The sequence below is a fragment of the Rhinopithecus roxellana genome, chromosome 6 (genome assembly GCF_007565055.1).
Source record: "Rhinopithecus roxellana isolate Shanxi Qingling chromosome 6, ASM756505v1, whole genome shotgun sequence".
In the NCBI taxonomy this organism is placed as follows: Eukaryota; Metazoa; Chordata; class Mammalia; order Primates; family Cercopithecidae; genus Rhinopithecus; species Rhinopithecus roxellana.
Genome location: NC_044554.1, coordinates 79,427,004 through 79,454,257, shown reverse-complemented (window position 1 = coordinate 79,454,257; position 27,254 = coordinate 79,427,004). Strand labels below are relative to the sequence as shown.

Below are 27,254 nucleotides of genomic sequence, written 5' to 3'. Positions count from 1 at the left end.
TTTCTTATGTGCTGAACACCCAGGTCTGATAAATCAGAATCTCCAGGTTTTAGCAAAAAAGCTCCTAAGATCTGCTGGGCAGTTAGAAAAAAAGAAGAAAATGAAAAAGGAAAAATGAGAAGACAAGGAAAGTTAACTCCGCACTGTCTTCTGTGGCTAGACGGTCAGCAAGACAGATGGCCTCCACAGTGAGCAGTGAACCATCAAAAGACCTGCCGGAAGCAGGGTTCAGCCACATGCCGTTTATGGCATGGCTGCCCTGGTGTTGGTCATGGACTTGATTCTGCCAGACAACAAACCAGCCCGTCCACTGGCTAACTTAGTGAGGAGATGTGGACACCCTGGACCCTGAGGGTGGCGATCAGGTCACCCCTGCCCTGGAGAGATGTCTGTGTGGGGTAGTGCCCAGAGGAGGGAAGGTGAGCAGCTGCTGCAGGTGGCCCCTAGGCAGTGTCTGACACCACACCCTGGGGGCTTGAGGACATTGGCTATTTCCTGTGTTCTGACTGTATTCTGAATACAAAGAGAATATTTAGCTTTTAAAAATTGTTTCCAGTAATAAAAGTAGAATGCTTTTCAGCATTGTGAAGGATATGGGGAAAGGGTCATGATTCTAAGTTAATAGGGAAGTAGGGTGTGTACAGTAAGTATGCTAAATAAGGGCGAGGGTGGGCCCCAGAAGAAGAAGATGAAACTAAAGAGCCATTGGTCATCAGGGGGTAAATTGGGGCATGCAAATGCACTAGTCTTCTGCCTGTTAACAGAATGGGCTAGAGCAATGGAAGCAGATTCAGAGGAGAGGAGAGGACAGATTAACATAGGGTATAATTTTCAAACATATGATAGGAAAGCATTTTTATGATATTTTCTTGTATTGTGTGTGTATCTTATTTTTGGAATCAGAAACAAATATATAGTGATATTAGTAATTTTCAAAAACTGCATTGCAGGGAGCTCCCTTGCCCCTGAGTAGGGCCATTGGAAGTGCTGTTCTCTGCCGTCTTGGTCCGACTCCGCCTGTTGCACAGACAGGAAACTCAGCAAGGCTTAGAAGCGGGCTGGAGCCCAAGTTGACAGATTGGCTGGTGTTATAATTTTTAAAATTACTGGCTGTAGGGTGCAGTGGCTCATTATTTTTTGTTGAGATGGGGGTTTGCCATGTTGCCCAGGCTAGTCTTGAACTCCTGGGCTCAAGTGATCCTCTTGCTCTGGCCTCCCAAATGCTGGAATTACAGGCACGAGTCACTACGCCCTGCTCTAAAATGATACTATTCTGACTGCAGCATCCCCCTCCACATTTCATGTTCTGATGTGAGCAAGAGAGCCTTCTCTTTCTGCCCATGTATTTATTATCTGTGTGGACTCACTAATTGCTGGTTTTCGATGGTTTTAAATCAGTTACTGTGTTTATGTTTGTGCTCACATTGTCCTAGATTTGAGCAGTGAGGGTTCCTCAGGCTAGCTCCTGTGACCATCACGTTTTCGAGCATTTCCTTACTTTCTGAAATAAGATGCTCAGGCTCCTCCTGTTCTTTCCTTGCCCCAGCCATCATTCAGGATCTCCAAGAAGTACATTTTCTTTTAGCATGGAAGGTATTAAAGGGTGCTAGGCATGCCCATTGCCACAACAGTGTCTTTGCTTCTTGGCCCTTTCCATGGACAGTTAGGAAATAGATGCATGTGTACACTCGTATACACAGATATGTGTGCGCACCTGCATCTACACACTTACACGCATATACACATAGACATGCATATAGAAATCACAGTTCACATAAGTGCCTCCAGTTCCATTGCGCCTCTGCAAGTTCTGCTGTAACTCTCCATTCTGTTTGTATGTCCTTTCTTGAACAGTTAGCTAGCACCCTGGCTCCTGGCAGAATCAATACATTTACTCATTTGCTCATTCCTGTGATACATCTAAAATAGTTTTGTTGTGTTGTTTTTTTTGAGACGGAGTTTTGTTCTTGTCACCCAGACTGGAGTGCAGTGGGCGATCTCAGCTCACTACAACTCTGCCTTCTGGGTTCAAGTGATTCTCCTGCCTTAGCCTCCCAAGTAGCTAGGATTACAGGCACCTGCCACCACGCCTGGCTAATTTTTATATTTTCAGTAGAGACAGGGTTTCACCACGTTGGTCAGGCTGGTCTTGAACTCCTGACCTCAAGTAATCCACCCACCTCGGCCTTCTAAAGTGCTGGAATTGCAGGCGTGAGCCACCACGCCGCCTAAAATAGTTCATTCTTAATTAGACTACATTTATCATAGCTACTTAAAATAATTCAGGATCACCCCTTTCAGACCACAGTGTTAACTTCAGATGAGCATTCTTCTAGAGTTCTGTATATATACCTGTAGATAAATATATACAATTTTATTAAATTGTAGTCGTAGTATGTATACTTTTCTGTAGCCTGACTTTCCCCTGACTAATTAACATAGCATCTTTCCCTAACATCTCATCCAGCATCTTTCTGTCCACAAGAGAAATCCATAGTGTATTTTGTAATGGCTGCAGAATTCAACCATAATTCCGCTATTGCACTTTGATTTTAAAAGGCATCAGTTTTCGCTATTATATATAAAGCTGGCATCAACATCTTTATAACTAAATCTTAATTATTTCCTTAGGATAGAAGTGGAATTACTGGGCAAAGGGTATGTATATTTTTCTGTCTTTCTGAATGGCTGTATTTGTGCTCTGGCCAGAAGTTTTGGAGAGTGCTGGTTTTCTAGACCAGTGTTTCTCAACTGTGGGTGCATATCAGAATCATTGAGGGCACTTTTAAAAGCAGTGATACCCAGGACCAGCTCCCAGAGATTCTGGTTTCATGGATCTGGGGTGTGACCCAGGGTTTATAGTTTTTAAAAGCTCTCCAAGAGATTTTATATGCGGCCAGTTTGATAGGTGAAAGTGGTATTCCGTTACTTTAATTATAATTTTCTTCTGAAATTGTTTCAGGCATTCAGATTTGGGAGAAGTAGCCCCAGAAATAAAAGCATCAGAGAGACGAACAGCTGTGGCCATTGCAGGTAAAGTTGGATGAACTGGACGTGGGCCCACTCTGGAGCTGAAGTACTTCTCCTGTTCCCTTGGGATTCTGGGTTCCAGCCTCTCCCTGGACTTGGGATTGTGCACCTCAAAAATAAATAAGCTTAAGGCTTTTATTTTTCCTTTTACAAGAAGATTCCATCTAAGGCTCTTCTAAGCATTCTTCATATATTCAAAGTAGTGTTTTTTGTTTGTTTTTTTATGAGCAACACTTTATTCCAGAAAATGGAGTAAGTGTTCCCAGGATTCAGTTAAACAAGTGATTATGACACAATTTAACAGAAACACATTACCCCAATTTTAGCATAACAGCCATTGTAGGTCATAGTTAAGGTGACTGTATAGTTTATCTTCTAAAGTGGGTACTTCTGGGAGTGAAAGGTGTGTAATGTTGGGAAAACAGGTATGAATTGGGATTGTCCCAGAGCACACTGGGGCTTGTAGTCTTCCTGGTTGTGATCCATACAGGCTGGTTTTTCTTTCTCTGAGGATTTGGGGGTGGGGCTGTACTGTAACACCACCCTTTATAAATTCACCTTTAAGGTACGGTGGCCATGCTCCAGATATCTTTAGTTCTCTTACTAACTCATTTTATTTTGTTTTATATTTTCTTTTATTATTTTCTTTTATATTTTCTTTTATTTTTTGAGACCGAGTTTCGCCTTTGTTGCCCAGGCTGGAATGCAGTGGTGTGATCTCATCTCACTGCAACCTCCACCTCCTGGGTTCAAGTGATTCTCCTGCCTCAGCCTCCCAAGTAGCTAGGATTACAGGCATGTGCCACTACGCACAGCTAATTTTCTGTATTTTTAGTAGAGATGAGTTTCACCATGTTGGCCAGGCTGGTCTCGAACTCCTGACCTCAGGTGATCCACCTGCCTCAGCCTCCCAAAGTTCTGGGATTACAGGCGTGAGCCATTGTGCCCAGCCAGTAGCTCATTTTAGATAAATCTTTCATAAATTACGTTCTTCTTAAAATGAATGTGCTAAAAAATAAACTATGTTTTTTTTTGTTTGTTTGTTTTTGTTTGTTTGTTTATTTGTTTGTTTGTTTGTTTTTGGTGACGGAGTCTCGCTCTGTCGCCCAGGCTGGAGTGCAGTGGCCGGATCTCAGCTCACTGCAAGCTCCGCTTCCCGGGCTCACGCCATTCTCCTGCCTCAGCCTCCCGAGTAGCTGGGACTACAGGCACCTGCCACCTCGCCCGGCTAGTTTTTTGTAGTTTTTAGTAGAGACAGGGTTTCACCGTGTTAGCCAGGATGGTCTTGATCTCCTGACTTTGTGATCCGCCCGTCTCGGCCTCCCAAAGTGCTGGGATTACAGGCTTGAGCCACCGCGCCCGGCCAAAAATAAACTATGTTTTAACTGCCAAAAAAAAAAAAAAGAGAATGTGTTCTATTGGATATTAATAGAGTTTGCAAAAACAAAAATCCATAAAAATATGCAAATAAGTTTTGGTTAATACAGTTTTATTTTAGGCTGGATACAGTGGCTCACACCTGTAATCCCAGTATTTTGGGAGGCCAAGGCAAGAGAATCGCTTGAACCCAGGAGTTTGAGACCAACCTGCACAACATAGTGAGACCCCGTCTCTATGAAAAAAATCACTATTTTATTCATTCAAACAAATATTTTTTGAGTACGTACCATGTACTAACATTGTTGTGAGCATTGGGATATTGTAAACAATAGTAAATGAAAAGGCTCAAAGCCCTTCATGGAACTTAAATTCTGGAAGGTAGGTACCATCGGGATTATTGGCCAGTTGGTCAAGGCTTATAGCAGAATTGGGATAAAGCAGTAATTGCCCAAAGCCCTTTAGTTTCTCCACATCTAGAATTATGCTATTCAACACAGTAACCACTCCACATTGTTTAAAATTAAACAGAATTAAAACTTCAGCTCTTAAGTACTCTAGCTGTATTTGCTCAGCAGCCTGCATGGTGAGCGGCTGCAGTTTGGACATTGCAGATGGAGAACTTCATCTTGGGAGGTTCCCTTGGAGAGCGTTGTTCTAGACAAATGGGAAAGAAAGCATGGGGATGGGGCGAGGAGAGGGAATGGCCTCATTGGATGCTTATTGTGAGCTAGGTTGTCTTAATTACTTTTAACAATAACCTCTAAGATACTTATCAATCCCTGTTTCATTTGAGGAAACCAAGGCACAGAGACACTGGCTCTTCCCCGAACTTTAATATCTCTACTGAATAAACCTCCCGTGGTTATTCTTTATAGCTCTTCTTCATGAGTTATGTGAGTTCCTCTTGAGCATATGCTTAATTTTAAAGACTTAAAGCAAGGTTTTAAGCCTATAGGATTAAAAACAAGTTGTATTAAAGTATACTATACAGGCCAGGTGCAGTGGCTCATGCCTGTTATCCCAGCACTTTGGGAGGCCGAGGCAGGCAGATCACTTGAGGCCAGGAGTTTGAGACCAGCCTGACCAACGTGATGAAACCCCGTCTCTACTAAAAATACAAAAATTAGCTGGGTGGGATGCTGGGCGCCTATAGTCTCAGCTACTCAGGAGGCTGAGGCAGTAGAATCACTTGAACCTGGGAGGTGGAGGTTACAGTGAGCCGAGATCATACCACTGCACTCCAGCGTGGGCGTCTGTCTTAAAAAAAAAAAACAGTATACTATACATTCAGAAAAGTACTCCGAATAATAGCTTTAGAAATATTCACAAACATGAACTTACTTACCTATGCAAGCCAGAAACCAGATCGAGAAGCTGAAGAAAACCCATGCCCCCAAAGGCCTTTTCCAGTCACTTCACCTCTCGTCTGTCATTATCCAGACTTCTAAAAGGATAGGTTAGCTTTGCCTGGTTTATACTTTATGTAGTCACACTATATAATTTATTTATCTTACTCAGTTCTGAAGATTCCACTTCATAGCTCATTCTATTTTTGTCTCACTCCATCACTCAGGCCGGAGTGCAGTGGTGGCCATCGTAGCTCACTGCAGCCTTGACTTCCTGGCCTCAAGGGATTCTCCTGCCTCAGCCTCCCAAGTGGCTAGGACTACAGGTGTGAGCCACTGTACCCAACTAATTTTTCAAAAAACTTTTTGTAGAGATGAGGGTCTTGCTATTGTGCCCAGGCTGGTCTCGAATTCCTGAACTCAAGTGATCTTCCTGCGTTGTCCTCCCAAATTGCTGTGATTACAGATATGAGCCACCCCACCTGGCCTGAAAATGGTTTTAATTGCCTTACTTGGAGTTCTGCAACAGTGGGCTCGTAACAGTTCTTCCTGGGCTCCCCATGGTGGTAGGGCCTGGCCTATCCTTTGTCCTGTATTCCGTGTGAGCCCAGTACTCCCAGAGTCAGAGCTTATCTCATCCTTAGGTCACTTCCTGCCCAGTGTGAAGTATAGTGGAGACCTTGGCTCATGGAGCTGAGCCCTCACTGGCCCCCCATGTTTGCTGTTTTGTGTCTTTGCCTAGAGCCCTGCTGCCTCCTCTTCCCCCTGCCCTATAATCTGCTGATGGCTGCAGAACATCAGGCTGTCTCCCAGCCCTAGTCAGTGGTTTCCTTAGTTTAGTAACCTTCAGTCTTTGGCTACTTTGTACATCCTTGACTTCATCCACCTATTAAATCCACATCAGAGCTATTTCCCACCCCTAACCAAGCAAGGCCCTATTTTCTCTGGGTCTGGAGGTTAGTCCTGACTCCGGCTTAAAACTACTCTCAGAACCACCCCAACCCTATCCCTGGCATCTTTAGACTTTCCCGTTCTCTTCTCTATTTTCTCTCCTCATATGGCATTTTGGATTCCTTGGAGAATTTGTTCTGATGGCTTTTCCTCACTTGAATAATGTAATCTTTGGACTGCTTGGCATTGTGGTTGATGTGTGTGGATCTTGTGCCTTCTCTGATCTTCTCATGCTTCCTGGACCCCATTTTCTTTTTTTATCTTTCCTGCTTTTCACATGTCCATCTCCCAGAGACATCATCAAAGAAGACGGTCTGAAATGTTAGGTTTATCTACCTGGTTACATGGAAATCATGAGAAAACAGAAATCTGAAAATATCCAAATCTTGATTTATAAGCTCTTAAAAAATACAAATTTTGGGGCCGGGTACAGTGGCTCACGCCTGTAATCCCAGCACTTTGTGAGACCGAGGTGGGCGGATCACGAGGCCAGGAGATCGAGACCATCCTGGCTAACACGGTGAAACCCTGTCTCTACTAAAAATACAAAAAAAATTAGCCAGGCATGGTGGTGGGCGCCTGTAGTCCCAGCTACTAGGGAGGCTGAGGCAGGAGAATGGCGTGAACCTGGGAGGCGGAGCTTGCAGTGAGCTGAGATCACGCCACTGCACTCCAGCCTGGGTGACAGAGCGTGACACCATCTCAAAAATATATATATATATGTGTGTGTGTGTATATATATAAATTATACATATATATAATTTATATATATACATGGGAAATAGCTCTGTATGTATATATATAAATTTTGGAACCTGGGTGTTACTTTTTCTTGGATCAAAGTCAAAATAGTCAAAACATGCACTGAAAAGTCTTGCTCCCTCCTTCCTAAGCCTCCTGTTCTCTCCTTTATATTGTGGACTTGCAAGCAAATCTAGAGTTTTAGGTCTTCGTTCATACATAAGTATCTGACTATCACTGCACTAAACACATTCTGTAATTAAGATGTTGATGGAGTAAGTATCTGACTATCACTACACTAAACACATTCTGTAATTAATGTTGATGGACATTTCATGATGTTTGGAGACTTTGGGCAAATAGCAGTTTACTTGTAAGTCACAACTCTTCCTCACTGTCTCTCCCCTTGCACCTCACCCTGGTGTATTTGTGCTCTGATGTGCATCTTAATTTTAAGTGATTACAAAAATTTCTTATGCTGGAATACAAATAACATGATAGGAGGTGCTGAATTTTTAAATAGTCAAGGAATTTCTATGAATTTACATTTTAAATAGTTTCTAAAATCAAAGGTTAATCTGTGTAAGTTTTATGATTATTCATGTTTTATTTTCCCAAAGTTTAGAAAATTCTATAAAGATATATCCTAGAGCAAATCTCTGTCTTGTGTGTAGCTATTACTACCTTGTGATGTATTTTTTGCTGGCAAAACATTACATTTACATAGGAAAAACTGAAACCAATAATAGCACTAAAACATCAGCCACCATGTTGTCACTTGACATTTTTTGTTGTTGTTTGGTGTTTTTTTCTTTTTGAGACAGGGTCTTGCTCTGATGCCCAGGCTGGAATGCAGTGGTGCAGCCACAGCTTACTGCAGCCTTGACTTCCCAGGCTCAAGTGATCCTCCTGCCTCAGCTGGGACCATTGGCTCGTGGCATCATGCCCAGCTAATTTTTGCTTGTTTGTTTGTTTTTGAGATAGCCTCACTCTGTCGCCCAGGCTGGAGTGCAGTGGCAAGATCTCGGCTCACTACAACCCCCGCCTCCTGGGTTCAAGCAATTCTTATGTTTCAGCCTCCCAAGTAGTTGGAATTACAAGCATGCACCACCACGCCCTGCTAATTTTTGTATTTTTAGTAGAGATGGGATTTCGCCATGTTGGCCAGGCTGGCTGGTCTCAAACTCCTGACCTCAAGTGATCTTCCTGCCTTGGGCTCCCAAAGTGCTGGGATTACAGACATGAGCCACCATGCCTGGCCTAATTTTTTAAAAAAAGTCTTTGTGGACCAGGGTCTTGCTTGGTTGCTCAGGCTGGTCTCAAACTCCTGGACTCAAGCACTCCTGTTCAGCCTCCTAAAGTGCTGGGGTTACAGGCATGAGCACTTGAAATTTTTGACAGAAAGGTTCTAACTTGCTGATGAAACTAAATGTATGTGGTTTCTTTTTTCTTCTAGATTTGGAATGGAGAGAAATGGAAGGAGATGATTGCGAGTTCCGTTATGGAGGTAGAAACTACAGGATTTGGCAACAGATTGGATTGTCTAGACGGGGAGTGGGTAAAGTGACAGATAACCGGGATTTTATATTTAGAACAATTGGGAGAAGTTGCCATCTTGGTGAGAAAGAAGGGTTCTAGGTTTAGCTTCAATTAATTTGTGTCAGCCAAGGGTGCATTATTTGACTGACACTTCATTTTTCCATTGCTTTTTCCATAGATGGTACAAATGAGGCTCAGGACAATGATTTTCCAACAGGTAAGCATTTTCTCTGCCTTTTCTCTCTGTTCTATGAAAGGGGGTTATCATCTAGGCCGGCAATTCCCACACCTGACTGTATCAAATCACCTGGGGAGGCAGAGCACTCAGGTTTAGGATGCCCTACTTCATTAACCCTGTATACATTGTTGACAATATTGCTAAAAAAAAGGAAGGAAGGAAGGAGGGAGGGAGGGAGGGAAGGAAGGAAGGAAGGAAGGAAGGGAAAAAGGAAAGGAAAAAGGAAAGGAAAGGAAAGGAAGAAGGAAGGAAGGAAGGAAGAAAGAAAGAAAGAAAAGAAAGAAAGAAACCAACCCCGGGAAACTTGGTAACCACATAGAGTAACCAGGTCCCCCACCACCCAACATACTCACTGCCTGTAGTAAGTCAGCATGTTTGGAGGTGAAACCCAGAGATGTTTCATTTTTTAACAAGTTCCTGAAGTGATTCTAATGTACAGCCCTGTTTGGAAACCATTTATCTGGTCCAACGCCTTCATTTGCTGATCCGGATCCTGGGCCCAGAGCTTCTAAACAACCTGCCAAGGGCCACACACTGGGCAGGAGTGTTTTCTTTGTCTTTTCCCCATTGCCTTTTACTACCTTGCTACTTAAAAAATAAAAAGTTGTTCCATGTCTGGACAAGAAAAACAGTGTTCCTAGTTTCATTCAGGCAGAGCTAGGAAAGCTGAGTAACACCTATTCTGCCACAGTGTGACTCTTCCCATGTAGTTCTTTTGTTTTTGTAACAAGTTCATAGGTCCCCTAATGTTCTGTGGGGCAGTCCTGTGGCCGCACTGCCTGTGGAACTCTCTGAGCAGAGTGTCCAGCACTGTGAGTCCTGCTGGTTGAATGGGAAGTGGTCTTGAATCCATCACTTGACCTTCTTGGGAAACAGGCAGAGGGCTGGGTCACCCAGTGTTTCCTTTCATGTTTATCTAAACATCTAAAGCAGCATCACACACGTTGTTTCCTCTCTTGAGAAAAAAACTGGAAAAAAGGCTGCAGGGCAGTGGAATTTGTATTTGTTTCATGCATTAACATTTAAAGTGACTCAGCGCGGTGGCTCACTCCTGTAATCCCAGCATTTTGGTAGACTGAGGCAGGCAGATCACTTGAGCCAGAGAGTTCAAGACCAGCCTGAGCAACATGGCAAAATCCCGTCTCTACAAAACATACAAAAACTAGCCAAGTGTCTAGTGCATCTGCAGTCCCAGCTCTTCAGAAGCTGAGATGGGTGGATCACTTGAGCCTGGGAGGTCAAAGCTGCAGTGAGCTGTGATCACACCACTGCATTCCAGCCTGGGTGACAGAGTGAGACACTGTCTCAGACAACAACAGCAACAATTTTTTTTTTTTTTTTTTTTTTTTGAGATGGAGCCTTGCTGTGTTGCCCAGGCTGGGGTGCAGCTGTGCAATCTCGGCTCACTGCAAGCTCCGCCTCCTGGGTTCACGCCATTCTCCTGCCTCAGTCTCCCAAGTAGCTGGGACTACAGGTGCCTGTCACCACGCCCAGCTAATTTTTTTGTGTTTTTAGTAGAGATGGGGTTTCACCGTGTTAGCCAGGATGGTCTCGATCTCCTGACCTCGTGATCTGCCTGCCTCGGCCTCCCAAAATGCTGGCATTACAGGCATGAGCCACTGCGCCTGGCCCACAACAATACATTTTAAGAGAACTAATTATATGCAGCATGAACATTAGTAAGGTGCTGGGCCAAGACCTGGCATGGTGGATGGAACTTTCAGAGGTAGCAATACTATTCCAAACATCTAGCTTATAAGATTTTATATTGTATAGGGTGATATTTGAGTATCTGTGCAAATAAGTACTCACTAACAGTCTGCACTGAATATTTTAATACATTTAAAATTAAAAACTGCATTAAAGCCAGGCACCATGGCTCACACCTGTAATCCCAGCACTTTGAGAGGTGGATTGCTTGAGTTTGGGTTTGAGACCAGCCTGGGCAACATGGCAAAAACCCATCTCTACAAAAAAATACAAGGATGAGCTAGGTGTGGCGACACACACCTATAGTCCCAGCTACTTGGGAGGCAGAGGTGGGAGGAGCTCTTGAGCCCAGGAAGTTGAGGCTACAGTGAACTGAAATCATGCCACTGCACTACAGCCTGGGTAACAGGGTAAGACCCTGTCTAAAAAAAAAGAAAGGGGGAAAAAAAACAGAAAACCTGCATTATTGATTTCATGTTTGCAAAACAGTTGTTTAGCTCTGATTGCTGATTGTTTATGCTTAGTGATTTCTTTCTAGTTCCTTTAAAATATTCTCTTATTTGTAGAGAGAAAAACAAAACAAAACAAAAAACCAAACAAGCATTAACCAGAAAGCCAGAGAGCGATTCAGTGATTATGACTCCTGTGGGAACTTCCCAGTGACCCTGAGTCACAGAAATGACACAGTAGGGAGATGAGGCCTGCATTCAGCTTCTAGGAGTCATGTGCTGCTCACTGTAGCCAATTAATTTGGAGCTCAATGTTAGATCTTACAGGTTTCTAGAAAGACCAGAAATCTGGCTTTTGCAAGAACTCTTCCAATTGTTAAATGTAGCTTCTCTATTTCTGTTCTTTCTTTTGTTTAATGTTACATATATCTGTGGTTAGGTTGGTACCTATTGTACCTTGATGTCAGGTTCCAGCCCTGCCTTGGTCGCAGGTCAGCCTTGAGCAGACCCTGAGCCTCCTGTGCCTGCACTCTGCTCTCTGAACGGGGTCATCACTCTCCCCATCCTGCTGGGCTCTCCCTCACCAGCTCTTCCCTGGCCCTTAGCTCAGAAACACAGGGTGAGCACTTATGTCTTCATTTCTTTCCACAGTGGAGAGAAGCAGGCTTCAAGAAATGCTGTCACTGTTGGGCCTAGAGACGTACCAGGTCCAGAAACTCAGCCTCCAGGACTCTCTGCAGATCAGTTTTGACAGTATGAAGAACTGGGCCCCTCAGGTTCCCAAAGACTTGCCCTGGAATTTCCTCAGGAAGCTGCAGGCCCTCAATGCTGATGCCAGGAATACCACCATGGTGCTGGACGTGCTCCCAGATGCCAGGCCTGTGGAGAAGGAGAGCCAGATGGAAGAGGAGATCATCTACTGGGACCCAGCTGACGACCTTGCTGCCGACATTTATTCCTTTTCTGAGCTGCCCACCCCTGATACGCCAGTGAACCCCTTAGACCTTCTCTGTGCCCTGCTGATCTCCTCAGACAGTTTCCTGCAACAAGAAATAGTGTTGAAAATGGCCCTCTGCCAGTTTGCTCTCCCGCTCGTGTTGCCTGACTCAGAGAACCACTACCATACATTTCTGCTGTGGGCCATGCGGGGCATTGTGAGGACATGGTGGTCCCAGCCCCAGAGGGGCGTGGGGAGCTTCCGGGAAGACAGCGTGGTCCTGTCCAGGGCGCCTGCCTTCGCCTTTGTGCGCATGGATGTCAGTAGCAACTCCAAGTCCCAGCTTCTCAACGCCGTCCTCAGCCCGGGCCACAGGCAGTGGGACTGCTTCTGGCATCGGGACCTCAACTTGGGCACCAATGCCCGGGAGATTTCGGATGGGTTGGTAGAAATGTCCTGGTTTTTTCCCAGCGGAAGAGAGGACTTGGACATTTTTCCAGAACCAGTGACCTTTCTGAACCTGAGAGGTGACATCGGGTCTCACTGGCTGCAGTTTAAGCTCTTGACAGAAATCTCCTCTGCTGTGTTTATATTGACTGACAATATCAGTAAGAAGGAATACAAATTGCTGTACTCCATGAAGGAGTCAACCACAAAATACTACTTCATCCTGAGTCCGTACCGTGGGAAGCGCAACACAAACCTGAGATTTCTGAATAAGTTAATTCCTGTGCTGAAAATAGACCACTCACATGTCCTGGTGAAGGTCAGCAGCACTGACAGTGACAGCTTCGTGAAGAGGATCCGGGCCATTATTGGGAATGTGCTGCGGGCACCCTGCAGACGGGTATCTGTGGAGGACATGGCGCACGCAGCCCGCAAGCTCGGCCTAAAGGTTGACGAGGACTGTGAGGAGTGTCAGAAAGCGAAAGACCGGATGGAGAGGATTACCAGGAAAATCAAAGACTCGGATGCCTACAGAAGGGATGAGCTGAGGCTGCAGGGGGATCCCTGGAGAAAGGCAGCCCAAGTGGAGAAGGAGTTCTGCCAGCTCCAGTGGGCCGTGGACCCCCCTGAGAAGCACAGGGCTGAGCTGAGGCGGCGGCTGCTAGAACTTCGAATGCAGCAGAACAGCCACGATCCCTCCTCGGGGGTGCAGGAGTTCATCTCGGGGATCAGCAGCCCCTCCTTGAGTGAGAAGCAGTACTTCCTGAGGTGGATGGAGTGGGGCCTGGCACGGGTGGCCCAGCCACGACTGAGACAGCCTCCGGAGACACTTCTCACCCTGAGACCAAAGCATGGGGGCGCCACAGACTTGGGGGAGCCACTCTGGCCTGAGCCCCTGGGGGTGGAACACTTCTTGCGGGAGATGGGACAGTTTTATGAGGCTGAGAGCTGTCTTGTGGAGGCGGGGAGGCTGCCAGCAGGCCAGAGGCGTTTTGCCCACTTCCCAGGCTTGGCCTCGGAGCTGCTGCTGACAGGGCTGCCTCTGGAGCTAATCGATGGGAGCACCCTGAGCATGCCCATCCGCTGGGTCACGGGGCTCCTGAAGGAGCTGCACGTCCGACTGGAGAGACGGTCAAGGCTGGTGGTTCTGTCAACCCTCGGGGTGCCGGGCACGGGCAAGTCCACACTCCTCAATACCATGTTTGGGCTGCGGTTTGCCACAGGGAAGAGCTGCAGTCCTCGAGGGGCCTTCATGCAGCTCATCACAGTGGCCGAGGGCTTCAGCCAGGACCTGGGCTGTGACCACATCCTGGTGATAGACTCTGGGGGCTTGATAGGTGGAGCCTTGACCTCAGCTGGGGACAGGTTTGAGCTGGAGGCTTCCTTGGCCACTCTGCTCATGGGACTGAGCAATGTCACCGTGATCAGCCTAGCTGAAACCAAGGACATTCCAGCAGCTATTCTGCATGCATTTCTGAGGTTAGAAAAAACGGGGCACATGCCCAACTACCAGTTTGTATACCAGAACCTTCATGATGTATCTGTTCCCGGCCCCAGGCCAAGAGACAAGAGACAGCTCCTAGATCCACCCGGTGACCTGAGCAGGGCTGCAGCCCAGATGGAGAAACAGAGCGACGGCTTCCGGGCACTGGCAGGCCTGGCCTTCTGTGACCCTGAGAAGCAGCACATCTGGCACATCCCTGGCCTATGGCATGGAGCACCTCCCATGGCCGCAGTGAGCTTGGCCTACAGTGAAGCCATATTTGAATTGAAGAGATGCCTACTCGAAAACATCAGGAATGGCCTGTCGAACCAAAACAAAAACATCCAGCAGCTCATTGAGCTGGTGAGACGGCTGTGAGTGTGCAGAGAAACCCAGTTCAGGTGTAGGAGGCTGCTGTGGGCAGCCCTGTCTGATGGGGCACCCGTGTGGGCTGTGCCCTGGTGCCTGAGAATGGCCGGTGCCCAATCGACATGAGAAGACAAGCAAAAGACAGAGGGTTTGGAGTCTCCTCAGCAGTGTTAAGAGAGGAAGTGACCTCACAGACCAGCTCAGAGATGTTACCAGGAATATCACAACCCCCAGGGTAGGGAGACATGCAGCAGTTTGTTCTGTCTCAGCTCCTGTCAAGGATCCCGCGGGGTGGGCCCTCTGTATAGCTGCTCTCTGTCACTGGCCCCTGGAGTGGGAGCAGTGTCCTCAGTCACTGCAGGCCCAGGTGGGCAGGTGGTCCCAGGACAGAGGTGGGGAAGTTGTCCTGAGGAAGCAGAAGTAGGCCTTGCTCCCGCCCAGCCCAAGGGCCTCCAGTGGACCAGCATTTGAGATGTGCGTGCCCGTGGTGCGCAAGGCACTCCCATGGCACTGTATTTATTGACTGATCTGTGAAGGCTTCCCTGACCCCTGCCCAGGAAGAGTTCATTGGTCGCTCTGTTGTGCCCCACAGCACTTTGTTATACCTCTGCCACACACTTCACGCATCGCGTTGTAACTCATGTGTTTACATGTCTGTCCCCCAGACTGTGAGCTCCTTGAGGGCAGGGACTGTACATTCTCCAGCTCTGTGTCCCCAGGGCCTGGCACATTATAGATGCTTAATAAATGTCTGTTGAATGAATGAATGCACAAGTGATAGTAATGGGCAGGTTCTGCCTCTCTGTGCCTTAATTCTGTTTCTCAAAGAGGAGAGCAGCATCTGTCTGAGGACTGGGTATGGTAGAGGCAGTATCTGGAAGGGTAGATAGGGCAGAGATGTGCCCTATCCTGGCACATTTTAGTAAAAAGCCATCCTGTTCCCTCTCTTTAAGGCAGGAGCCATTCTTCAGGCTGTTACTGGGGGTTAAAACTAAATACCTTCACAGTAACTCTGAGGTCTTTCTACTGTCACCCCATTTCACAGTTGAGGAAAAGGAAGCCTAGAGGAGGTAAGCCCCTGCCCCAGAGCTCACATCTGGATGGGCAGAGCTACAGCAGATAAGGGGTGGTGCTGTCACACCCAGCCCTGCACCTCTTCCTCTGACTCTCTCCAGACTCCCATAGCTTCTGGGCTCACCCCTGGGCAGCCACATCAGTGCCAGCACCACCTCTGACATCCTCCCCGACCTCATCCACAGCCCACCATTCGAACCAGAGGCTTGGCCCAGAACTTGGGACTTCTGCCCTGTCAGTTCTCCTGCTGGAATCCTTGCCTTCACTGGCCCTTCCCAGGGGCCAGTGTCACCTCACTGGGTCTCAGAACCCCACGCCAGCCCTTTCATCAGCTCTAGGAAGCTCTCCTTGATCCTTTGGGCCTTGCTTAGACCTTGGAGCCTCTTTCTCTCTGTTTCTTGACTTCAGAGAAACCAGGCCCTTTCCCAAGAGCTCCTACCATGTTTCTTGTCCTCCTCTCACCAGACACAGCAAGGGAGCCTTTAGCTCTCGGGAGCTCACCAGCCCTCTAGACTGGAATCCTTTCTTGAACAAAAGGCTTTCTGGTCCCTTTTCTGGAGATGTGTGGCAGCCTGCCTGCTGTGGGTTTCTGGATTCCCCGGATGCTCCACCTGCTGCTCCCGGGACATCCAAACTGTTGCCTCCTATGTTCCAGGAGCCTGGTTCTCCGCAAACCTGTTCTCTTGCTAATAAGTTGAGGAAAACCTTTCTCTTTTTTCATTTTCCTGCTCTGTTGCCTGGACTGGAGTGCAGTGGCGCAATCTCACTGCAACCTCCACCTCCTGGGTTCCAGTGATTCTCAGCCTCCCAAGTACCTGGGACTACAGGCACCCACCATCAAAAAAATACAAATAATTTTTGTATTTTTAGTAGAGACAGGGTTTCACCACATTGGCCAGACTGGTCTCGAACTCCTGGCCTCAAGTGATCCGCCTGCCTCAGCCTCCCAAAGTACTGGGATTACAGGAGTGAACCACCGCACTTGGCCTCCTCCCACCCTTTTTGAAGGATTGATGTTTCAAGTCTGTGAACTGCGGATGGGCCTTGCCTTTAGCCCTCCAGTCAGTGCTGCTCTTAAGATTCCAATGAACACAACACCCAGGACTTGCCTTTCATATCTGGAGCTCAAAATGCTCACCTTCGGTCTGAGAAACCCCAGAACTTGCCATGGGGCTACTGGACAGTCATGTTCTTAGAGCCAAGGTTAGTAGAGAGAGAGCCACCCAGAAAGGTGGACAGGGCAGCAGGCTGCTCACCAGAGCATGGCCGTGTGCTCACAAGGGGTCCTGTTTGATGAAAGTGTCAAACCAAGCAAGTACTATCTTGAAGGAAATGGGCCTGAAGAGTGCTTGGGACAAGGAACCAGGCGTGTCTTTGCCTCTCCTGTGAGATGGGGTGTAGCTTGGTTGTCTGGTCTGGTTTTGAACCTCAGCCTTGCTTCCCTACTAATTATATGACCCTTGAGCAAAGTTACTTGGCTTCTCCAAGACTTAGTTCCCCCTACTAGCACCTGTGTAGGAATGGAAGATGCTTACACAGTGCCTGCCCTGTAGTGGAAGAGCCAGTCTGTGCATGAGATAAGTGAGGCACCCATCTCTGTGTCTACACCATTCTGCACACCCATGAGACTTGTGGAGAGGAAACTGCCTTCTGCATCAGCCTCAAACATTTGTTTTTTGAGACGGAGCCTATATCTGTCGCCCAGGCTGGAGTACAGTGGTGCGATCTTGACTCACTGCAATCTCCGCCTCCCGGGTTCACTCCGTCCTCCTGCCGAGTAGCTGGGACTACAGGCGCCTGCCACAACGCCCAGCTAATTTTTTGTGTTTTTGGTAGAGACGGGGTTTCACCGGGTTAGCCAGGATGGTCTCGATCTCCTGATCTCGTGATCCGCCCGCCTCGGCCTCCCAAAGTGCTGGGATTACAGGCGTGAGTCACTGCGCCCGGCCAGCCTCAAACATTTTAACATGTCAGATCAGGATTCATCTTTTAATCAATCAATGGTACCTTAAGATAATTTGCAGCCATTTTTCCTTCCTAATGGTATGTAAAACAGCATCTTCTCATTGATATTATCTTAATTTACTGAAACAGCACCGAGCACGACTGGTGGTGGTGTGCAGTTTATACAATATAAACCTGATCTGGTAGCTGCCCCGACTCCTCAGATGTGTTGTATTAGCCCAGTAAAGGGAAAGTCACTAATAAAATGATTTGGTCATAAACCTATCCTGAATTCTAAGACTCCAACAAAATTTCACCAGAGTGCAGCTTTATGAGCACCAATGAGTCAGGGCTGCACAAGAGCCAAGATGACCATGGTCCTGGTCTCCTGTCATTTCGTCAACCACACCCTCGCCCCGCCACACACACACTTTGGAGGCCATGGCTTCTTCCATGCCACTGTCTGCCGGGAGGGCCTTCTGCTTGTCTCTGGCCCTGGCTGACTGGCAGGCACATCTCTCAGAACAGCCTTTGGTGACAGTCGCACCTCCATTCGTGCCCACCCAAGGGTTCAGGGGCCTTTCTGTGCCTTTCTAGGTCCTTAGCATATTTTCATTATCTCCTCATCTGAGCCCATTACATCTAGATCTAGCAGTTCATCTGGGAGCCAGGGAGTGGCAGTCTCAGGGGCTGGAGCTCATGAGGCCCATCCCTCGGTCTTCTCTTCCTTGAGTCCGCCCCTCTCTATCCCAGGCTCCAGTTTGGCTTCTTCAGGTTCTGACTTTTAGCCCAGGGTTCTGGTGTGGCACTGGGCATTTCTAACTGCCCACGGCTCTGATAACAGGAGAGTGGATTCCTTGGGACCCCAAAGCTGACGTCAGTAATTACAGCTGGGGACCTCACCCACCAAACCCAGCCCTTGTGCCTCAACAGAAGGAGAATGGAGGTGGGGGGGGGGGGGGGGGTGGAGCAGGAGCTCACAGGGAAAAGGACTGAGCTGTCTTGGCAATCTGGTTTGACACTCCTCTTTGCTTTACTCATAGGGTTTCAGTTGTTTGACCTATTTCTCAGAATAGAGCTGAGAGCCTCTGGGATTTTTCCTGGTGAACGAGTTATTAGGAAAAAAAGAATCACAAGGAATAATGTAAAAAACACAGGTTTACAAAGTGTAAAGTGTCAGCAGTTCTGAGGATAAGTCAGCTGTAAAGAGAACCACAATGAGTGGAGTGATCTCGGCTCACCCTCCAGCCAACAGGAAGGGAGATGGCACCCCACCGCCCCCAGGCTGGATTCTGAAACTCTTCAGGCTCTGGAAATACAAGGGGGCTGACGGCTCCCTTTTACACAGCATCTCTCCACGGCCCAGCCAGTGCTGTATCCCCTGAGCACTCTGGGTGAGCCCATGGTGGCTGTGGTGCACCCAACTGGACAGATCATCTCGAAGAAGTCCTGACCTCCCAGCAGACCCCTCCTCCCTTCCTCTGCCCTTGTGACCAAGAGTGGTAGGCGTGTTCCTTAGAGAGCTGCCATAATCTTCCAGGAGCATCCAACAGCACTGTCCCCGAAAGGGGGCTCTGCAAATACACATTTTGGGAGTCTCCCAAATAAACGGAGTGAGTCGGGACACTGGTTCTCAGCCCTGACTGCAAATTGAAATCATCTAAGGGGCATTTAAAAAATATGAATGCCTGCCCTCTCCCCACAGAGGTGGGGTGGAACCCAGGGGGCTCTGTCATGCAACTGGGGTTGTGAATCACTGCTTTGAGAGCATAGGAGCAACTTCTTGTTCTTGGTTATGTGCAGAACAAAGGCTCACGTCAGAGAAAAAGCAGTTTTACATCCCTGTCTCTGCGTAGTCCAAGAAAAAGCAGTTTTACATCCCTGTCTCTGCATTAGGCCCCAGGAAGAGTGCAGATGGGTCTTTCACATGGGTTCATAGGCTCCTGGCCTTTCCATGTCCAGGCAGTCCTTGAGGGCCAGTTGGGAGCTGTCTGCAGCAAGCCACAGAAACCCAGGCCATTCCCTGATCCTAGCATGGTCTGAACCCTCACCCCCAGGAAGTGATACTGAAAGAGCACATGCTTTGGAGCAAAAAGACCTGCTACCATTTACTAGTTCTGTCACCTCAGGTGAGTCTGTGAGCCTCCATCTTCTGCTCTGTGAAGCCTGGAAATACTGCCTCCTTTATGGAATCAATAGGAGAAGGAAAATGCATCAAAACAACAACAAATGGAAAATAAAACATCCCCGGTCAGATTTTTCTGCTGATGATTTAAAACAATATAACATTCATACTGATGTATAAAAGTCATTTTAAGTAATTTTAATCATGTAAAGACCGACATGACACCTTTCCCCCAATCACAGTATAAACAAAGCTCATAAAGGATAGATGACAAGATATTTGAACCCCAGAAATGTCTGCCACTGAAATGGCCATTGTGACGCTTGGAAAGATCCCCATCGGTGTGGAATTCCAGAGGGAGACCTCAGGCATAAGGGAGAATGGCTTGAATAGAGGAAGGCATACATTTGATCATCTTATTGCCCTACTGCCTTATGGGCAAAACTTGATTCCCAACCACAGCCTTCATGATGCGACCCCTGCCCACCTTGGGCCCCACTAGGTGTTGTGCCATTGCCACCTTTTCCTCTGATCAGCCCAAGGATCTTGTTTCCCTTTCTCCTTCCCCTTTCCTCTGATTAGGGTGGTGTTGCTATGAGTTCTCATAGAACCCTCAACAGCTGGCTCATCTCCCTAACGGGATATGTGGCTATCAGGGACTCGTTAAAAACAACAACAAAACCCACAATTGCTCTCTCCCTCTGCCAGGCACATCACCCTGTAATTTTCACAACCACCATTATTGTCCCCAGTTTACAGATGAGAGAAACTGAGGCTCAGGAGGTTCAGTCACTTGCCCAAATTACACAGCCAGGAAGCATTGGGTCCAGGATTTGGACTCAGGCAATTCAGATGCCGGGTCCCATGTTCCTCACCACCTTGGAGCAAATTAATGAAACTTAACAATTATAAAATTATTGAACATTATGAAAACTTTAAAAATATTGTCAGTTGAAAAGGATTTCTTAGGAAATGTTGAAAGTTCTTTTTTTTTTTTTTTTTTTTTTTTTTTTTATTATACTTTAAGTTCTAGGGTACATGTGCATAACGTGCAGGTTTGTTACATAGAAAGTTCTTATACTTGCAAAGTATTATGGATTGGAGGGCACCTCATCCTTGCTCTGTCCCTTTATTCAATATGCATAACAGTTGGGGGCCGCACTTTCTAAAAATTAATAATAAAACATTTCTGGTGAAGTGGACATGGAAGACCTTGTGCTTTTATTACGGGTTTTTTGAGAACCCACCTTCATGTAATCAGAGGAGTCTTGGTCATGGGAAATGGACTGGACTGAAGTCAAGAGACTTGTGTCTTGGTCCCTCTCTCCCTCTCCTCAATGTGGTCATGGGCAACTCATTTCCACCGTTCTTCCATTTCCCCTTCCCATGGATCATAATCCAGTCCTCCCCCTGACAGGAAACTGCAGCATATGCAAGTACTGTACCATTAAGGGGAATGATGTAGACCCAGAACGGTCAAAATATTGGCAATTTCACATGATTCAACCAAACACAACCCATCATTTATTAAATATTCTCTTGATCCTAATAGCTCTATAAGGTAGTACTATTATTAAGGCCCATTTTATAGATAATAGAACTGAGTCTTAACTGTACAAAGATTGTTGTACATGGGCCTGACTCCAGAGCCCGTGTTTTTTCCATGACCGTGGTAACTTCTAAATTAAATATCCCTTGTTGCTATTTTTCCGTTTGACATTAATAATTACTGGCTACCAATAATAGTGGCGACTCACTGGTTTGAGCGTTACAGGCCCTGCGATATTCTCATGAATTTCCTTGCCCTCCGGCCCTTTCCTCATACTTAAAATTTTCCTTCCCCAGGGGCCAGTCACCAGTATGGTCACATGTGGCAAACCCATTCTTGCATAACTGCATAAGTCATCCTTGAAGAACTGGGTGACGTTTTAACCAAAATATGTTTCTTTATTCGTGCATAAAAGTCTGGAGGGCTTTTCTGGGTTTTATTTTTGTTTTTGTTTCTGTTTTTACGAATATTATTTGGAGGCACAACTCAGCAGCCTAATTCATAGGACCTGGTAAAGGCTTGGCTCCTCTTCGGGCCCCGAGGTTGCAGGTTGAGTAGGGCGGGGTCCGGTGGGCCGCACACCCATCACCCGTACTAGGGTGAGGTTGTTGAAGAGGAAATCTCACGTTCCGCATCCTCAAATTTCCGGATCTGAAACCCGATGCAAGCAGCAACCGAGGCAGAGCAAACAGCGGCGGGATGAGCATTCACGAGGCTGAGCATTCACAGGGCTGCGGGGAAGGCGGGAGTGACAGCTACCCAGCACACCGCGGCCCCGCCCCGCAGAGGCCCTGCCCCGCCCCCGCCAGAGTACGACTTGGTCTCGTCCAAGGCTGTCCCCACCCCTCAGCGCGCTGTGGTACGTCCCGCGCTCAGCTCGGCCCAAGATGGCGGCCTCCGTGTGCAATGGGTTGCTGGGTCCACGGGTGAGTGGGTGATTCGGCAGGTCCCGGCGAGTCGGATGTGGGGTCCCTAGTTTCCGCCTCACGCGCCCTCCCTCCACAGGTGCTGTCCTGGAGCCGAGAGCTGCCTTGCGCTTGGCGCGCCCTGCACACCTCCGCGGTCTGCGCCAAGGTGAGCACAGCCGGGCCGGTGCCTGGGGCCCTGGGGGCCTGCGGGCGGGGGCTGCCGCGCGGGCTGAAGGGGGCGTGTCGCCGGGGTCCGGGGCGGGGCTAGAGTCGGGGCGTAGGGATCGGGGAGCAGTGCCAGCTGACTGGAGGGACATGGCGCGAGGTAGGGTCTGGATTGGGGGTCTCGTGGAGTCACGGCCCCTTTTGCTCCTAGAACCGGGCGGCCCGAGTACGCGTAGGCAAGGGGGACAAGCTGGTGACCTACGAGGAGGCACACGCGCCGCACTACATCGCCCACCGTAAAGGCTGGCTGTCGCTGCACACAGGTGAGCGGACCCCAGGCCTCCAAAAGGAGCACTCAGTCCTACTGTCATGTAAACAAAAGGAACACGTGTCACAGGTTTCCTTTAACTCAGGAAATAATGCCAGGGTTAGAAATCTATGAAACCAACTCAAGGGAGACGTAAAAAAACAGAGACATATATAGATCAGAATGTTGAAACAAATTTGAAGATGGATGCAAAACTGACTTTTTCCATGGCGGGCAGGGACTCAGTTGATCCTCCACTGAACAGAAATTATTTGCATGTCTACAGACAAGAATTATTTTGCATTCCTGTCAGTTATCTGTAATTTACAGAGCTGCAAAATAGCTCAGAGTCAAGGAAAAGAGTGAAACCCTTACAGAATCTGATAACCCTGAAGAGTGTGCTCTAAGGAATGCAGTTTTCCACTAAAGCACAATTTTTTTTCTGTAAATATATACAGACAACCCTAATTATTCATGAATTTCATATTTTCAGATTCTTCTGCTGACTCATTTATTTGTAAGCCCCAAATCAACACTCTGGGCACTCTCAGGGTCACTCTGAGATGTGGGTAGAGCTGCCACCCCAGGTGCATGTCCCGAGCTGAGGTCGACAAGGCTCTGCCTCGTTTCAGCTCTCATATTGTAAAAGGTGTCCTTTTTATGGTCTAGAGTCTTTTTTTTTTTAAATTTCCATTTTTGTGCTTTTTGTTACCGATTTTGCTATTTAAAATGGCCCTGCAATGCTGAAGTGCTATCTAGTGTTCTAAGGGGGAGAAGGCTGTGAAGTGCCTTAGGGAGGACATACGTCTTTCTTCAGTCACAGTTGCTCTTGGCCCTGAATTCAATGTTAATGAATCTACCATGTATATTAAACAAGGTGTCTTTAAACAGAAACACAAAGGAAACTAGGTTATGTATTGATTTGTTAAGAAAAACATAGTGCCCAGAGGCTGGAAGGAATCTAACCCTGTATTTCCCCTAGGAGCAGTGGTTCAGTATTCACTAACTCAGTGTTGGCGGTGACTTTATAGAGTATAACCACTGTGAACAATTGATAACCAACTGTGTTTTGTTTAGTACAGGGATTCTTGGATGTTTGAGATGCATCTAGAGAACTTACTTAAAATACAGATGCCTGCCTGGCGCGCTGGCTCACACCTGTAATCCCAGCACTTTGGGAAGCCAAGGCGGGTGGATCACGAGGTCAGGAGTTCAGTACCAACCTGGCCAAGATGGTGAAGCCCCATCTCTACTAAAAATACAAAAAACTTAGCCAGGCGTGGTGGCAGGCACCTGCAATCCCAACTGTTCAGGAGGCTGAGGCAGAGAATTGTTTGAACCCAAGAGGCGGAGGTTGCAGTGAGCCGAGATCGTGCCACTGCACTCCAGCCTGGGCGACAGAGTGAGACTCCATCTCAAAAAAAAAAAAAAAATACAGATGCACATCCCCCACTCTTAGGTACTGGTCTGACGTGTGGATGTAGGTGTGCAGACTCTTAATGGACATTGTAAGGGCTGCAGGGGATCCAGGGTTCACACTGAGAACCCACTGGTGGAAGCCCTGGGCCTAACTCATGAGAGGACTCATGTCCCTAATCTCAAAAATAGCTGGTGGCCTTATCTTTCTGGTCCATGGGATGACTAGTGTTTTCATAAGGCAGCCAAGAAGGCAGGAAGGTGGCTAGATATGGTGGCATCATCTGAGTTTTGTACCCTGACTCAGGCCTCTATCTTCCTTTTTGTAAACTAAGGATAATGATAATACCTACTAAACTGAATTGGCTTGGGAATTAATGACATAACATACTTTGAACTTTAAAGTGTTATTTTTTTTTTTTTTTTTTTTTTTTTTGAGACGGAGTCTCGCTCTGTCGTCCAGGCTGGAGCACAGTGGCCAGATCTCAGCTCACTGCAAGCTCCTTCTCCTGGGTTCACGCCATTCTCCTGCCTCAGCCTCCAGAGTAGCTGGGACTACAGGCGCCCGCCACCTCGCCCGGCTAGTTTTTTGTAGTTTTTAGTAGAGACGGGGTTTCACCGTGTTAGCCAGAATGGTCTCGATCTCCTGACCTCGTGATCCGCCCGTCTCGGCCTCCCAAAGTGCTGGGATTACAGGCTTCAGCCACTGCGCCCGGCCTAAAGTGTTATTTTTCTTATTCCATTAGCAGAAGAAAAGAGAAGAGGCTAGGGGTGAAGGGTGGGATTGTGCTCAGTGCTTTTAGAGGTTGACTCTGGAGTTATGGCAGGACCCTGGGGCAGTGAGGTTGACTCTTCTATAATGCCCTTCCCTCTTCAGGTAACCTGGATGGAGAGGACCATGCCGCAGAGCGAACGGTGGAGGATGTTTTCCTTCGCAAGTTCATGTGGGGTACCTTCCCAGGCTGCCTGGCTGACCAGCTGGTTTTAAAGCGCCGGGGTAACCAGTTGGAGATCTGTGCCCTGGTCCTGAGGAACTTGCCTCCACACAAATACTACTTCCTTGTGGGCTACAGTGAAACTTTGCTGTCCTACTTTTACAAATGTCCTGTGCGACTCCACCTCCAAACTGTGCCCTCAAAGGTTGCGTATAAGTACCTCTAGAACAATCCCCTTTATTCCATCAAGCTGTAGCCTGCAGAGAATGGAAACGTGGGAAAGGAGTAGTATGCGGGGGAAATGCATCCCCTCAGAGGACTGAGGCATGGTCTGTCAGCTGCTGTTGAATAAAGACCCTCTATCTTGTCTTGCCTGTCTGTTTTTACTGTTGGATGAGGAAACTAGAGTAGTGTTTCTTTGACGATGCTCCAGGTTTTGCAGGAAGGCTGATGCCAGTTATTTGAAGTTTAATTCATAACTACAGTTTGGTGAGTACCTGTGCCAATCACTCTGTTAAGCACTTTACCTAAAGTTCTTTGTTTTCTCTCAAGATGGTAAGACCCATTTAGTGTTCCTTTTTAAGAATCAAAACAGGCCGGGCGCGGTGGCTCACACCTGTAATCCCAGCATTTTGGGAGGCTAAAGTGGGCAGATTATGAGGTCAGGAGATCGAGACCATCCTGGCTAACACGGTGAAACCCTGTCTCTACTAAAAATACAAAAAAATTAGCTGGGCGTGGTGGCAGGCGCCTGTAGTCCCAGCTACTCAGGAGGCTGAGGCAGGAGAATGGCGTGAACTCGGGAGGCGGAGCTTGTAATGAGCCGAGATAGCGCCACTGCACTCCAGCCTGGGCAACAGAGTGAAGGTCTGTTTCACACACACACAAAAAAAGAAAACAGTATGAACATATATCAAATTGACCATGAAGCTTTCTTATAATTCTACTCCAGAGAGAACTGCTGTGAACAGTTTGTTATATTTTATTCCCAGATGTACTTTTCTCCCAAGGAATACTTTTTTTTAATTTTTGTATTTTCAGTAGAGACGGGGTTTCACTGTGTTCGCCAGGACCCAAGGAATACTTTAATGCACGCTCATCGGTGTTAAACTCTTATTGAGTACCTACTCGGTGCCAAGCACTCTTCTAACTGCCTGGGACCCATTAGTGAGCAAAACATTTCATTCCAAGATCTATCTTTGTGACGCTGACATCCTAGTGAAAGGGCAGGGAGCGTGAGGTAGCATTAAATGGTGCAAGCACATGAAAGAGGAAGACGTGCAGGTAAATGGAGGAAGAGCATTTCAGAAAGTTGCATTCACAAAAGCCAGTTCCTGGTGCTAGGAAGTAGGGCAGAGGTTGCTGATCCTGAGCTTGACTCTCATCCTGACCATGTCTCTGACATCTTTAACCTGACCCTGAGCCTCTGCCTAACACATCCTTACCCTGAACTTGATAATGGCCCTGACTCTGTGACTCTGTTGCAGACCTTTACCCTGGCCTTAACACACCGCCTGACCTTCACCCTCACTCTCACCTAGACCCTCCCTGGTCATGTGTCTCACTCTGAGTCTGACCCTGACCTTGACTCTGATGGTCACTTTGAACTTCACTCTGAACCTGACCCTGACTCAGAACATACTAACACTACCCTGACTCTTACCATGACTGTGTTCTCCATTTTCATGCTGCTGATAAAGACATACCTGAGACTGAGGTTTAACAGACTTAGAGTTCCACGTGGCTGGGGAGGCCTCATAATCATGGTGGACGGCAAAAGGCATGTCTTACATAGCAGCAGGCAAGAGAGAATAATAACCAAGCCTAAGGGTTTTTCCCTTATAAAACCATCAGATCTCATGAGACTTATTCACTACCATAAGAACAGTATGGGGGAACTGCCCCCATGATTCAGTTATCTCCAATTGGGTCCTTCCCACAACATGTGGGAATTATGGGAGCTACAACTCAAGATGAGATTTGGGTGGGGGCACAGCCAAACCATATCGTTCTGTTGGGAACAGGCCCCCAAATCTGGCCATAAACTGGCCATAAACAAAATCTCTGTAGCACTGTGACATGCTCCTGATGGCTATGACACCCACACTGAAGGTTGTGGGTTTCCAGAATGAGGGCAGGGAACACCCGGCCCACCCAGAGCAGAAAACCGCTTAAGGCATTCCTAAACAGCAAATAATAGCACGAGCAATC

The 27,254-nt window shown here is 47.4% G+C and overlaps 2 protein-coding genes across 7 annotated transcripts in view; both read left to right on the top strand.

The window, feature by feature from the left end:
• LOC104671132 (up-regulator of cell proliferation) overlaps nt 1-15,391 on the top strand; it is a 48,595-nt gene extending 33,204 nt beyond the window's left edge. For 3 of the 6 annotated variants that reach the window (XM_030931909.1, XM_030931913.1, XM_030931914.1), the window contains 5 exons: nt 2,632-2,658; nt 2,963-3,033; nt 8,905-8,955; nt 9,166-9,204; nt 12,036-15,391. In XM_030931909.1, coding sequence (XP_030787769.1) covers nt 2,632-2,658; nt 2,963-3,033; nt 8,905-8,955; nt 9,166-9,204; nt 12,036-14,629 — 2,782 coding nt within the window. In that variant the 3' untranslated portion in view covers nt 14,630-15,391. The remainder of the gene's footprint in view (nt 1-2,631; nt 2,659-2,962; nt 3,034-8,904; nt 8,956-9,165; nt 9,205-12,035) is intronic. The other 3 variants (XM_030931912.1, XM_030931911.1, XM_030931910.1) reach the window with 3 other exon arrangements.
• A 6,744-nt stretch (nt 15,392-22,135) lies between these two features.
• MRPS24 (mitochondrial ribosomal protein S24) lies at nt 22,136-25,411 on the top strand. The gene is made up of 4 exons (XM_010374538.2): nt 22,136-22,238; nt 22,318-22,386; nt 22,597-22,708; nt 24,986-25,411. Exons 1-4 carry the CDS (start codon nt 22,200-22,202, stop codon nt 25,267-25,269), a joined length of 504 nt encoding a protein of 167 aa, XP_010372840.1. The 5' UTR covers nt 22,136-22,199; the 3' UTR covers nt 25,270-25,411.
• Nucleotides 25,412-27,254: the final 1,843 nt, after the last annotated feature.

Coding starts and splice junctions, on each gene's coding strand:
- MRPS24 (XM_010374538.2), top strand. CDS start 22,200: ATGGCGGCCTCCGTGTGCAATGGGTTGCTGGGTCCACGG. Junction 22,239..22,317: donor ATGGGTTGCTGGGTCCACGG/GTGAGTGGGTGA, acceptor CTCCCTCCACAG/GTGCTGTCCTGGAGCCGAGA. Junction 22,709..24,985: donor CTGGCTGTCGCTGCACACAG/GTGAGCGGACCC, acceptor TTCCCTCTTCAG/GTAACCTGGATGGAGAGGAC.